This window comes from Nomascus leucogenys, unplaced genomic scaffold (genome assembly GCF_006542625.1).
Source record: "Nomascus leucogenys isolate Asia unplaced genomic scaffold, Asia_NLE_v1 Super-Scaffold_285, whole genome shotgun sequence".
NCBI lineage: Eukaryota > Metazoa > Chordata > Mammalia > Primates > Hylobatidae > Nomascus > Nomascus leucogenys.
In genome coordinates this window covers 2462094-2475978 of record NW_022095770.1, presented here as the reverse complement: position 1 = coordinate 2475978, position 13885 = coordinate 2462094, and the positions used below count along the sequence as shown (strand labels likewise).

The following is a 13885-nucleotide window of genomic DNA, read 5'->3' as shown; positions in this document are numbered from 1 at the left end:
GAAAGGCCCCACATTTGGATTAATGCTGTCCCGTTACCGTCTTGAAAATCTGAGTTTCAAGATGGTAACAGAACTTCATCTTTTAATCTGTCTCTTGTTAGTGAATTCTGATGGGACCATGGGGGCATACAAGTGAACATAGAAGTATGCCAGATATGTTTGCCTGCAGGTGCGCCTTACTGTCTCAGGGGCGTATACCCGTGTCCCCAACATTCTGCTGGATCCACAAGGTGCAGGGTCTAACAAAACCCAAAGCAAGTACAAGGTAAGTATATTGTGTCTATGACTGAGTAATCCCAATTTCTATCAAACCCAAGAAGCCAGGCTTTCCATTCAAACCAGAACTTGCTCTCTGAGTATAGAAAGAAGACATTGGTCTTCTAAAAAATATGAATGACCAAGGAACCCTATCATACACTTTTTTTGTTTTTGAAACAGAGTCTTGCTCTGTCACCCAGGCTGGAGTGCGGTGGTGCCATCTCGGCTCACTGCAACCGCCACCTCCTGGGTTCAAGTGATTCTCGTGCCTCAGCCTCCAGAGTAGCTGGGATTACAGGTGTGTGCCACCAAGCCCAGCTAATTTTTGTATTTTTTAGTAGAGATGGGGTTTCTCCCTGTTGGCCAGGCTGGTCTCAAACTCCTGACCTCAGGTGATCCAACCGCCTTGGACTCCCAAAGTGTTGAGATTACAAGAGTGAGCCACCACGCCCGGCCTATCATATAGTTTTTTCTGCTGCTTTCCTGCTTGCCTGTGTTGCCAACTGCATAAGTGGAAAATGATGACGTAGAAAGATCAAACAATCCATAGTTCCTTTTCCTTTCAGTCTTCTTATTCATTGGTAAACCAAAGGTAGAGAATGCTGGTAGAAGGTGGGTATATACAGAAGTGAAATAAAAACAATTGAGTTTGTTTTGTGCAGTGTTTCCACTGTTTTGGTAGGAACAAAATACATATGCATGTATGAGCTACAAATTATGAATTGTCGTGATTTTGGGGATTCTGTATACAAGTTAAATGTTCTTTTGCTTGGATTTCAAACTGGCATGGCACAATATAAAAATGAATGGTAACACATATGCCAATAACCTAAAACTTTAATTTTTCTTTATGATATGGTTTGGTTCTGTGCCTCCACCCAAATCTCACCTTGAATTGTAATCCCCATGTGTCGAGAGAGGGAAGTGATTGGATTATGGGGGTGGTTTCCCCCTGGTGTTCTCTGAGATAGTGTGAATTCTCACGAGATCTGATGGTTTTATAAACGGTAGTTTTTCCTGTGCCCTCATACTCTCTGTCTTTCCTGCCGCTATGTGAAGAAGGTCTTTGCTTTCCTTCACCTCTGCCTTGACTGCAAGTTTACTGAGGCCTCCCCAGCCATGTGGAACTATGAGTCAATTAAACCTCTTTTCTTTATAAATTACCCAGTCTCAGGTAGTTTCTTTATAGCAGTGTGAGAATGGACTAATATACTTTACTTAGAACAAAACTAAATTGCAAAAAAAAAAAAAGAAAAAAGAAAACAACAACAACAATGATGACAACAACAATAGAAAACCCCAAATCAAAACAACAAAATCCAGGACAAGTTGAAAACATAAATGCAGATGCAAGGAAACAGCTTGATATTTTAGTGCCTTTGGGTGATACATTTTGCCTGATTGTTGAACAAGGAATCCCATGTTTTCATTTGGCACTAGGTCCTGAAAATTATGTAGCTGGCCCTGAATATTGTACATTTGGAAATTATTTCTCTGTGGATTTCTAGTATTTGCTTCATTTGATGGCTTTTGGCTAAAGATTTTGTAAATATCTCATTCTTCACCACTTCTCTGAATCCCATGTGACTGGAGGATTGTGATATAGAATTCCTTCTCTTGCTGGAGATTTTCACTGGAATCAGGCCATGTACCGGAGAAATAAAGGAGCTGCTTTCCTTTTAGAAATTTTAATATTTGTTGGGAATTCCTACCATGCATTTTGATCCAGAAAGGTATAAATAGTCATAATCACAAGAATCATGATGTTCATCAACCTCATGGGGCTTCACGTTCGAGAACAGGTGTTGGTGGGTTAAATTTGGCCTGCCATGTGTTTTTGTACAGACTGTGAGCTAGGAATGGTTTTACATTTTCAAATGGTTGAAAAAAGTTAAAAAAAGAATAATATTCCATGACAGGTAAAAATATTTACAATTCAAATTTCAGCATTAATAAATTAAGTTTTATTGGAACACAGTCATGTTCATTCATTCATCTATTGTCTATGGCTGAGGTTTGTAGTTGAATTAGAGACTTTATGGCCTGCCATGCCTAAAATATTTACTATCTGGGCCTTCACAAAAAAAGCTTCTGACCCCTGTTCTAGGAAAAGTGTCACTAACACAAGCCATATTGCTGTGGATTTTTTTGGAGATTTTCCTGTTTAGATGAGGAATGGTATCCTGGGTATTGTGGAAAGAAGAGTTTGAGAGAGGCTTTTGGTAAAGTACCAGGAATGCGTCATCTAGTGGTGAGACTTTTCAGTCACAGGAGAATTTCTGAATTTTTTGATCATTTGCCCACATAGACATGGTGTGATTTAAAGTTTATGCCTAGTGAATGTTTAATATTCAAATGCCTTGTGGCGGTATTGACTATTATTTAAAACAACAGTGAAAGGCAATTAAAATGTATTCCACAAATGTTTCTTTATGAATTAGACATAGAAAAAAATCACAAATAATTATTTATTAGTCATCAGTGAATGGAAATGAATGCACATCAACTTTTTTATTTTTTGGAAACACACTCAATATCCTATAAAACTAAGAAAACAGCTATTTTTGCTAAGTAACTTATCTTTAAAAGTAAAAAGTGTGTATATTCTCTCTGATATTTAGAATAATGCAATTGTACAGGATCCTTTCCCAAATTATTCTCTTCTCTAAAATGACAGCTAGAAAGGAACCCTTTGTTCTGTCTTGCTGTTGGTCATTTTAGATGTCTTTTCTTCAATGGAGTGAATCCTTGATGAAAGAACTTTACCACGTTGATCTATCTCTTCAACCACTGTCTTTACCAGTGTGGTTTTGGATAAATCTAGAAATAAAACATAGACATACATATATTCAACCAAAAAGATTACATGACAATTCCACTGCTAGGTCAATATAATGTATTATGCATATTTTTGATTGAGGGAGTAAGTATATATTTATAATAATAGCTTGGGATAGTTTTAGCCACTTGAAACTTCCCATTCAGAACAGTCTAGCTAAAACTACTTAAATATTGACTATGGTTGTAGTGTATGACTGCCATTAATGTAAAAGTATTGCTGTGATAGAAATAGAACTAGAGGGCTCACGCCTGTAATCCTAGCACTTTGGGAGGCCTAGGTGGGCAGATCACCTGAGGTCAGGAGTTTGAGACCAGCCTGGCCAACATGGTGAAACTCCGTCTCTATTAAAAATATAAAAACTAGCTGGGCATGGTGATGGGTGCCTGTAATCCCAGCTACTCAAGAGGCTGAGGCAGGAGAATCACTTGAACCTAGGAGGTGGAGGTTGCAGTGAGCCGAGATAGCACCACTGCATTCCAGCCTGGGCAACAGAGCAAGACTCTGTCTCAAAAAAAAAAAAAAAAAAAGAGAGAAAAGATATAGAACTAGATTTTATTACCTTTAGATGAATTCCCAGGGCTTCCTGATCCAAAGCCCTTTGATTTGGAGCATGAACTGTAAAAGAAATATAGTTTATTCTTTTATATTTCTGCTTACTATCACTTCAGAAATATTCATTGACTCAATGAACTCAAGTGAAATTTGTATGCCAAAAACAGGTCTTAGTTTTCTATAGAGGAAACTCTTAAGATTTCTATGTGTAGGAGCTGAAAGTAATTAAATGTTATCTAAAGAGGGAATATAAATAAATCTTGTTTCCATTTGATTGTTTTTTACACCCAAGAATTTAAAACTTAAGGACATACATACACATATATGGATCCAGGTGGTTTGTACAGAGTACATTTATTTCAGGGCAGTAGTGATATTAGGTACGTACTGAAAGAAGGATAAAGCCTGCTTGTGGGAGGTGGAGTGAAACCCACAGTGATTAACATGGACAACAGATAGCAATGGCCGCAGGAATAGTTCCAGTCATCTAAGGCAGAGGAGAGCACTGTGATGTACACGATTTGGAAGAGATGACTCTCTTCCGAAAAAGCAAGAGATGGACATGCTTTTCTGCAGTGGGAATGAAAAAGAAAAGGCTTGGAAGTATGGAAGGCTAATGGGCAGCCCACATTTGTAGCTTAAATGAGGTAAAAACTGGATTTTCAAATGGCTTTACTTACTTTCCATCTCCATCTATCAGGCGGCAGTAGGTCTCAATTTCTTTTTCCAAGTGGACCTTGACATCGAGGAGATGCTCATACTCCAGTTTCTGGCCCTCGGTCTCGGTTCTGACCTGGTGCAGCTGCTCCTCCAGGGCCCCGATCTGAGCCTGGATCTGCGCCAGCTGTGCACAGTAGTTGCTCTCGGTCTCTGTCAAGGAGCACTCCAGGGAGTGTTTCTGAGGACATTAAAAAAGTCATGGCAAGGGATGAAAACACTCTGAGGACTAGTAGAACAGTGTTTCTCAGTAACTGGCAGGATTGCTCCCTAGGCAGTTATGGAAATTTGTGAGGCTTGTCACAATCAAATGGGAAAGAAAGGAGGCTGGCATTTCTGAAGTGAGGGCCAGGCATGATGGACGTGGGATCCTGACGTGGGATAAATGGCCCTTTTCCCACAAGACTTTTGATGTTCCACTGGACATTGGCGATATATAGGTCATATTTCTATTAAAACCAACTGGTATATTAAAGTACCTTTTAAGGGCAGCAGAATAAAAAATCGATATGGGAAAACTTGTATTTTGAAATTATATATTTATTTCGGGGTTACCTGTTGTTTCTGTCTTACTCTGCTACTGTCCCCACAGATCCACTCCACCAGCATTCCACAGCCTTTTGTGCTACTGCTTTTTTTTTTTTTCTAATCCACCCTTGATTTTCTAGCATCTATCAAAGGTCTTTTATTAAGGTACTGAGATTGGATGAGTGCCTTAACAGATGTGAGATTTCAAGGCAAGAGCTATATCTCATAACACAATACAGGTCATTATTTCGACACTACTCTTACGAATATCATACTTCCTCTTTGCTACTTCTACAGTCTGTAATTTGTCTTGGCACCTGCTCCCTCCTTTAATTAAGGTAATTTTCCTCTTTCCCTTATTATAGATAAATATGTCTGGGCAATTATTACTTCTCTTGATATTAGTTATTATCCAAGTGTCCACCCCAACTTCCACTCTTTCATTTTCCTTTTCTTGTGTGGAGGAACTTCTGATCTTACGTGGTTGAAAATGAAAGATTTATTAAGAGAAGATGCAAGGTTCTGCCTCTTTCATTACATTTTCTAGGGTAGTTAGGCCCAAGTATTTACCTAGTAAATACATTTTATCTTAAAATACTTGCCTTTTTATTGCATTTATGGTATTATACTTTAAAAAATAATTTTGTATAGTTCTAAATCTATTACCTAGTGACTTCATTCTAGCATCGCAAAGAGGGAATTACACAAGATTTGTCATAACAGGCAGACATTGGGCCTAATGGGGCTGAGAACCTAACACTGACTTAGAGCTACTGACTTAGGCAAACAGACGTGTTACATGGAGGGTGCTGGGCTCTCCAGAAGCACATAAGTGGAAGGAGATCAGGATGGTAATGCGGAGAGTGAGGCAACAGGTAGCAAGACGCCAGTGAGGTGTGTGCTTGGCAGCTCAAAACTTTAATTTCCCTGGTAATGCATCCTCCTAGGGTATTCCTTTTTATGATTGCGAATACACTCATAAGTCAGAGGGGACAGCATCTCTACTTCACAGTCTTCCACTGTGAAGGCTGGCTTGTCAAAGAGGGAGGAGAACAGGATGAACTTGAAAGTTTGTACATCACAGGAAGCAAACGTGAACATTTGTGTATTTAGACAACTCCCAACTTACAAATGACTTGTGTTCTAACTCTAGGAGATTGAGCTTAGAATTCATCATAAGACAACAGGGCCTCAGGGATGTAAGTTAGGTACTATGCTCCCATTATTCTAAAATTCAGTTATGTCCTGTGTTAAGTGGGCTTTTTATGTGTGGATTATCCTATGAGCCCAAATTATAGTACCACTGGCTGCACAGACTCTAACTACTTTATAACATCCTTGTTTCTATGTGAAAATGCTCATAATTCTGGTCCGGGGACTCGAAAATGTATTTCCATCAGCGTAGCTCAGAAATAGAGGGAGGATTCACTCACACAGCTCCTGCAGCAGGAAGAGTCCTCAGGGATCTAGTTCAGGGAAGAAGGGAAATGGAGAAGAAAGGAAGGTTCCAGGAGCCCACAGTGGCCGGGGAGTCTCGGGTACCTGCTAGCAGCAGTGATGAGGGACAGGAGCAGAGGGCCATCCTGGTTAAGTTAGGGGCCAGTCAGTGTAAGAACAAATCTCCCATCTAAATCCGATATAGGGAGAAAGCACACACCTTTAGAGGGCGGCTAAATCAAAAGAATCTCCCATTGTTTTGAGTCATCTTTTCCTTCTTGGCTCACTGCACTCACTTGGGTAATAGCTGCTCTCTTCTTTGTGTTACAACCTGGTGTCCTCAGGGGGCACGAAACCTCTTATGAGGAAGGGAGTCCTTAGGCCATGTACATGCCGTAATTCTCAAAGTCAAGCCTTTTGGGCACTGCCAGCTCACACTCCAGAAGGCAAGCCATTTTTAATCCTGGGTTGACTCCATGCTGACGTTTGAAGTAAGCCAGGAGCTGGTGGTATGTGCCCAAGTGGCTGAAGGCCTGGCTCCCAGGTGTGCCCTCGGGGATTTGACCTCCGCCCTGGACTCTGTGGCGATGAAGAGCCTGACAGTACCCATGTGGCATTCAGGTGTGTACCCTCTCTTCCTCTGCCTGGTGAAACCATATGTGGCTTCTAATATGTCTTCATCAGTATCAGGAGACGCTGGTGTGATGCTGGCTCCCTGCCCTGTGTGACACTAGCCCCACACCCCTGATCATAGACCTGTGGCTAATTTTCTGGTGGAGCAATATTGCTGCTGTTTGTTTTGCGGACCTAAGCTGAATTACCCTGAGAAAGGATCTATGTGAAATGTTTATTTTCATGAAATGAGCACTAAGCATCAGCCAGGAAGGAAACTCCCAGTGATGTCAAGGAGGAAGAAAAAGCTCTCTTTTGAGTGTCTATGCATCTGTTTTTCCTGCTCTCCTCCACTCTCTCTGCTAAGTATTTGCAGGCAAAGCTATAATAGGAAAAAAGAAGGAAGGGCAGAGGGAAGTGCTTCTTGGAGGCTTTCTAGAATCACAGGATCCAGGCTGACCTTCGCTGTCACCTACCGTGGCCATCAGGGACTGCAGCTGGATCTCCAGGGTCTGCAGGGTGCGCCTCATCTCGGTGAGCTGGTTCCGGGCGGAAGTGGCTGCGCCTGCATCGTGGGAGATCTGCTGCTGCAGCGAGGCGCTCTGCAGGGCCGGGGGAAAAAGGGTCACACGGAGTCCCCACCCGCCCTGGAGGTGTGAGCAGGGGGACGGGGCCCACCTCACCTTCTCATTGAACCAGGCTTCCGCGTCCTTGCGGTTCTGCTCTGCAAGGGCTTCGTACTCAGCTCGCATGTTGTTCAACAAAACCGTGAGGTCTACCCCGGGGGCCGCGTTCATCTCCACGTTCACATTGCCCCCAGCCGCGCACTGCAAAGCCTTCATCTCCTGGAGGGAAGCAAGAGTGTGGCTTTAGGGGCATTGCAGGTTCACACTCAGTCTGAGAAGTTTTCAAATGTGTTATTTTGTGTCTCAAAGTTTGTGGTCAGGTGTATAATTTATGGCACACCATTTTTTCATTGACATATTCGGTCCATATTCATGCCAATCATCTATTTAATTAGTGACCTGTCGGCCTGGCGCGGTGGCTCACTCTTGTAATCCCAGCACTTGGGAGGCTGAGAGGGGCGGATCACTTGAAGCCAAGAGCTCCAGACCAGCCTGGCCAACATGGCGAAAACCCATCTCTACTAAAAATACAAAAATTAGCCAGGCGTGGTGGTGTGCGCCTGTAGTCCCAGCTACTCCAGAGGCTGAGGCAGGAGAATTGCTTGAACCTGGGAGGTGGAGGTTGTAGTGAGCCAAGATTGCGCCACTGCACTCCAGCCTGGCGACAGAGCGAGACTCTGTCTCAAAACAAAACAAACAAAAAAAATTAGGGACCTGTTAATTAAAATCACCACCACCACCAAAAACAGTCATAGCACCCCAAGAGAAGTAATTTATTCTTTTAAATGAGAAAGGGATTTAAAGACCAGAGAGTTACTCAACATACAGTTACTGACTAAATGTCAGGTGGATGGGAATAGAACAGTAGAAAAAATCCTGAAATCCTGGCCCTCATAGGCATTCATCCTAGGGATGACCGCTGTCATTTATTGAGTGATTATTATAGGCCAGGCACTGTTCTGAGCATGTGATATGTATTAACTCATTGAAGCCTTTTAACATCCCCTGGTAGTAGGTAGTGTTATTAGACTAATCGGTCTATATCCGTTGGCAAATTATAACAATGAACCTGAATTACTATTGTGATTTTAACACCCAACCCCTGCCCAGTATTTAAAATGTACAGAATTGTGATTGGACTACAGGTAAAGCTTCTCCTACCTCTTCGTGGTTCTTCTTGAGATAAGTCATCTCCTCACTCAGAGACTCATATTGCAGCTCCTGGTCGGTCCTGCAGAGCGTCAGCTCGTCCAGGACTCGCCGTAATCCGTTGATGTCGGCCTCTACGTTTTGGTGAAGGGTGAGCTCATTTTCATACCTTGGGGGGCGTTTAAGTGAATTTCAGTGCCAGTAAGACTACCTCAAGAAACAGAAATATTCAATCCCAATTGCTTTAAACTGAAAATTAGAAATCGAATTAGAACTCTAAATAGCACAAAAATATACGAAGAAAGCCCTCCTCCATTACCCCCACTCAATTCTATACAGGATAATTGGAAGTTATTTCATCACACAAATTCCAATAGCATAACCTAGTTAAATAAAAATACACCATTTTGGAATTTTATTTTAGTTAATGTTTTTCCTTAGTTGACTAATGATTTACTGAGCATCTACTTTGTGCTTGGCAGTATTCTAAGCAGGCAGAGAAATATATTGATATTTTGTCCCAGGAATATAATAACTATGTATAAGTTGATTGTAACATTATAATACAAATCCTTTGCTTCCTTTTATCTTTTAGGTGATAGTTCATTCTACTTGGGATGAAATTGAAATTTTATTTAACAAATTAAATAAATAGAAACTTTCTTCTAGAGCAGGATTTTTTCTGTCACTTACTTTAGCCTGAAATCATCAGCAGCCAATCTGGCATTATCAATCTGCAGAATGACATTAGCATTAATAGTAGTGGAGGAGATAATCTAGAATAAACCAAAACAGAGGACACATCAAGTAAGTATGCTTTTATGTGATTCATTATTTCAGGAAGTGAAAAAGGTTACTCAAGTTTTTGCATAAAAGTCTCACCTCCTTATGTAATAATCAAAATATTTCAAGTTTAACTTTTAAAAATTAAAGACATGGTTTTATTTATTCTCATATATTCACCTAACTTTAGAACTACAATTCTTTTTTATTCATATGTCTATGAATGTACTTCAACATAAACAATGGAACTAATAACATTTTAACTACATTAAAATTCATGAATCAAAGGGCCCATTTTTGAATAGTAGGAAGAACTGTTTATCTAAATAAATAAATACAAGTTACAGATAACAGTCACGAAGCATTTCTTATTGTATGTCTTTTGTTAGGTATTTCTTAGTTTTGAATACTTGGGTTAGTTCCAAATCTGTGATTTCTCACCTTATTCTTAAGATCCTCAATTGTTAGGTGATATCTGCTATAGTCATGATCAAGTCCACGGCAAGATCCGGGTCCATATTTTTCATACCAACCTTTGATTTTTCTCTCTAATTCAGCATTTGCCTCCTCCAGAGCTCGCACGTTATCCAGGTAGGATGCCAAGCGGTCATTAAGATTTTGCATGGTCACCTTCTCATTTCCAGAGAGGAGTCCCCCTTGGCTTCCAGCAAAGCCAATACAAGCAGCATTTCCAAGGGCACCACCAGCATGGCTCCCACCAGGAACACTGCCCAAGCCCCCTCCCAAGGCACAGGAAAATTCACTTCCAGCAACAGAGCCGCCACATGCACTGCTGCCTGCAAAGCCTGCACCTCCATTTGGGGCTCTGACAGAGCCAGCTCCAGAACTTAAGCAAACATGCCTGGATCCATTAGAAAATCGGAGAGACATGGTGTTTTGAGAAATGTTCACCTTGTCTATGCAAAACTGTAACGTCCCAGGAGAACAGAATATCATGCACTGATGATTTCTTTGGGCTTTTATATACCTTTATTGGGGCGTTCCTATTTGAGTTATATATGCCAAAAGAAAAATGGCATCACTTAGATTAACATAAAATTATGTATAATTGGGTGATTTTAAAAATAATTAATGTCTAACATCCCTAGGTGTTGCTTTGGGCTATTTCTTATCTTAAATGTAATAGGGTTTGTTCTATATTAGGTTTATTAATTTAACTTCTAATTTTGAGTGAGTAATCCTTTCCTTTCATCTAGACCCTAGGCATATACTGTCATTATCTGGCGCCAGGTATTATCAAATTTTTTATAAAGTTAAGTAAGATTATGGTAGAGTTCTGTGAGGTACAGTAGGGTCTCAATTACCACCGAGGGGTATCAAGGACTGCTAACTACAGAAACAGATATTTTATTCCACCAGAAAAAAATGTGTTATTTAGAAAACAGAGGCTAGTGACATCTCTGTTCTTACCATGATTATAACATCTATTTATTATCTTGGACAATGATACAAATATTGACCTATTATTTTGTTTAAAATAGCATGGTTATGATGTCTGGTGCTCTATGCTAAGTGCTAAAATGAAAGACATAGTGCTAACTAAATGCAGAAGTGAAAAATGCATGATTACAATCTTTAAGAAATCTACTGTCAGGTCCAGACAGGGGCTGGATCATGGTTAGCCTTCTGTGCTGGTCTAAAGAGTTTGTAATGAATCCTAAGTAAAAAGCAGAGGGCAACATGATCAGGTTGAAATGAAACAAGGTGGTCAATTACAAGGTTGGAACAATGGTCCAGGTGAGAAGGATGAAGGCAGTGGGGATGCAGAGAAGATGGCTTTGAGAGCATATGGTAATGTGATTGAATCTGGAGAGTAGGGAATAAGGCAGAATTGGGGATAACTCTTAGGTAATTAATTTTATATTCTGGGAACTCATAATATTCACTGAGATGGGGAATAGAGGAGGAGGAAGACACTGAGTTGAGGTTTGGACCAACTGAATTTGAGGGATTGCCAGAATGTTCCAGATGAAGGTGACTGATAGCAAGAATGACTGTTTAGAATATGTATACTGAACTGGAAAAATACTTGACTAGCAATGAGTAAAAGAAAATTGGAGGGTCCAGCTCTCATTTGTAATGACGTTCAACTGCATATTTGGAAGTAATCCTGGTGCAGGAATAGAAAGGATGATGATCAGACTGATGTGGGTTTTGGGATTTGAAGACAGGTCCAGAAGAAGGAAACAGTGGCAAAGAAGTTTCTGGTGTTCTTGAGAAAACAGTTGAGGCGATTGACTGTATGATCATATAGCAAGAAGAAAGTAAAACCAGAGGGACAGATGGACTGAAGAAAAGGGCAGAGGGTGAGTCATTGGGCATCTTTATGAGGTCATGGAGCAGGCGGAGTGTGAGGAGGAGATTGATAAAGGTGAAGGATGACAGACTAAAGTTGGATAGTGGAAACCAGAATTTAGAATTTTAAAGTAGGCACAACTGCAGGTGTCACCAAAGTCCAGAGAGTAGTCATGGGACTGGACCAACAGTCACTGGAACAGGAAGTCAGAAGTGGATTGGACCTGAAAGGCAAGAGAGTAGGAGGTCAGGAACTATCTGTCTGTGACATTAAATGGACCATCTATAAAGGCATGAAGTTTCTCATGATGGCAGGAAATGGGAGGGAAGTGGGCTGTGAGCCAGTGTCAAGGTTTTTGGACGATGAGGCGGAGGGGAGTGTGTGTGGTGAGGGGCCATTGGATGGCATTTGCCTCAAAAGAGGAGTCTTAGCATAAGAATTAAGTGGCACAAAGCTAGAGGTGGCATTGGGGATCTAGAGAACACAGACTCTGCCTTGAAGTCCTTATGTTAGGGGTGTGGAAGTGGGAGCAGAAGAGGAGATGGAGGTGAAGAAGAAGGATGGAGAGGAGATGAGAGGAAAAGATGTGGGAGAAAATGAGAGGGAAGGGGAGAGAGATGGGAATGGAGATTGAGGATGAAGGATAAGTTTCTGATAGAAAAAGTTGTTAGGACAATTCAGCAGAAAGTGGTTAATACTATTAAAGAATCATTTCAATTGAACTATTTTGCAGAGAGGTCTGCAGAAAAAGTTCATGTAGTTGTCAAAATGTGGATAAAAAGAGTTTCCACCTCATAAGCTTGTTGAAAAACTAAATGAGATCATGTTTAGCGCAGTGCTTGGCAAATGGAAAACTGTCAGCCATTATTATTACTATTATTGTTGTTCCTAACTGGGTGTGTGAGTGTGGAGGGCTGGGACATCAGGCTGGAAGGGAAGGAGAGGTGACCAAGGAGAAGCCTCCTTCCTCTGGAGGCCATGGCTGTGGAGCGTGGATGAAGAGGGTTGGCAGGGCAGGAAAAAGGAGAGACAAGGGACAGGAGGCACTTGGTTGGACGTGACTGGTTTTGAGTCCACTTGCTTGGATTTGACTGGGTTCAGGGAGTGATGACAAGTATAAAATTGTTTTGCCACCAGAATAGTCAGGGGTAGTCTCCTGGAATTGCCTTGGCCTAAGCAGTCTGGAGCCTAATTAGCTGGTGCTGAGGGTGGCTCGCGTGTGGCCTCTAAGATGCATTTTCTGGGCAAAGTTGTAGGATATTTTTAGAGTTGCAAAGAGCCTTAGACATCACCTAATTTAGCCCCTTATTTGGCAGTTCAGGGCAACTGAGACCCAGAAATGTTGAACAATTTGCTCAGAGTCGTGAGGGATTGGCCAGGTAAAAACGTGGCACATGTTCAACTTGACCTTGGTATTCTGGCACCGTGATCATATTTAGACACAAATAATTACTCTATGACACATGCTCATACAAATACTTCATATGTTGCCATTTGTAGTCTATTTTTTTAAACATTAGCAACCTCTTCAATATCTAGAGACTAGATATTATAAAATTAGGACTCATTTGTCCAGTATGCACACAATATACGCAGTATAACAAAGTTAAATAAAATGCACGTAACACATGGGGAAATATATAAGCTGAAATTTTCTAGTACACACCATCCATAGTCTTAACATGCGTGAGTTGTAAAATGATTCTAATTGAATTGCTGAGATTTAACTGTAAGGAATTAGAATACGAAAATGTATAACGAATTGCAAATCTCTCATTTATTACTAAACTCCAAATAATAATTAGACAAGTCATTGGTGTAACGTGTCTGCATCCTTTATAAGTAAGTAAAATGTTTCTAAAAGGCCATTTTACAACAAAAAAAGAAACAACAATGCATTGCATACTTGAAAATTGCTGAGAGTAGAATTTAAGTGTTTTCACCACAAAAAATGATACAGATATGGGGTAATGCATGTGTTAATTACTTTGACTGAGCCATTCCACAATGTACACATATTTTCTTTTTGTCTTTTTTTTTAACTTTTCTTAATCAAAAGAAAGC

General features: G+C 40.7%; 1 protein-coding gene across 1 annotated transcript; it reads right to left on the bottom strand.

Moving 5' to 3' along the window:
- Positions 1 to 2743: 2743 nt before the first annotated feature.
- Positions 2744 to 10599, bottom strand: KRT28 (keratin 28). The gene is made up of 8 exons (XM_030808223.1): positions 9946 to 10599; positions 9415 to 9497; positions 8734 to 8890; positions 7630 to 7791; positions 7423 to 7548; positions 4333 to 4550; positions 3660 to 3715; positions 2744 to 3078 (listed from the first exon to the last, which is right to left on the bottom strand). Exons 1-8 carry the CDS (start codon positions 10459 to 10461, stop codon positions 2936 to 2938), a joined length of 1461 nt encoding a protein of 486 aa, XP_030664083.1. The 5' UTR covers positions 10462 to 10599; the 3' UTR covers positions 2744 to 2935.
- Positions 10600 to 13885: the final 3286 nt, after the last annotated feature.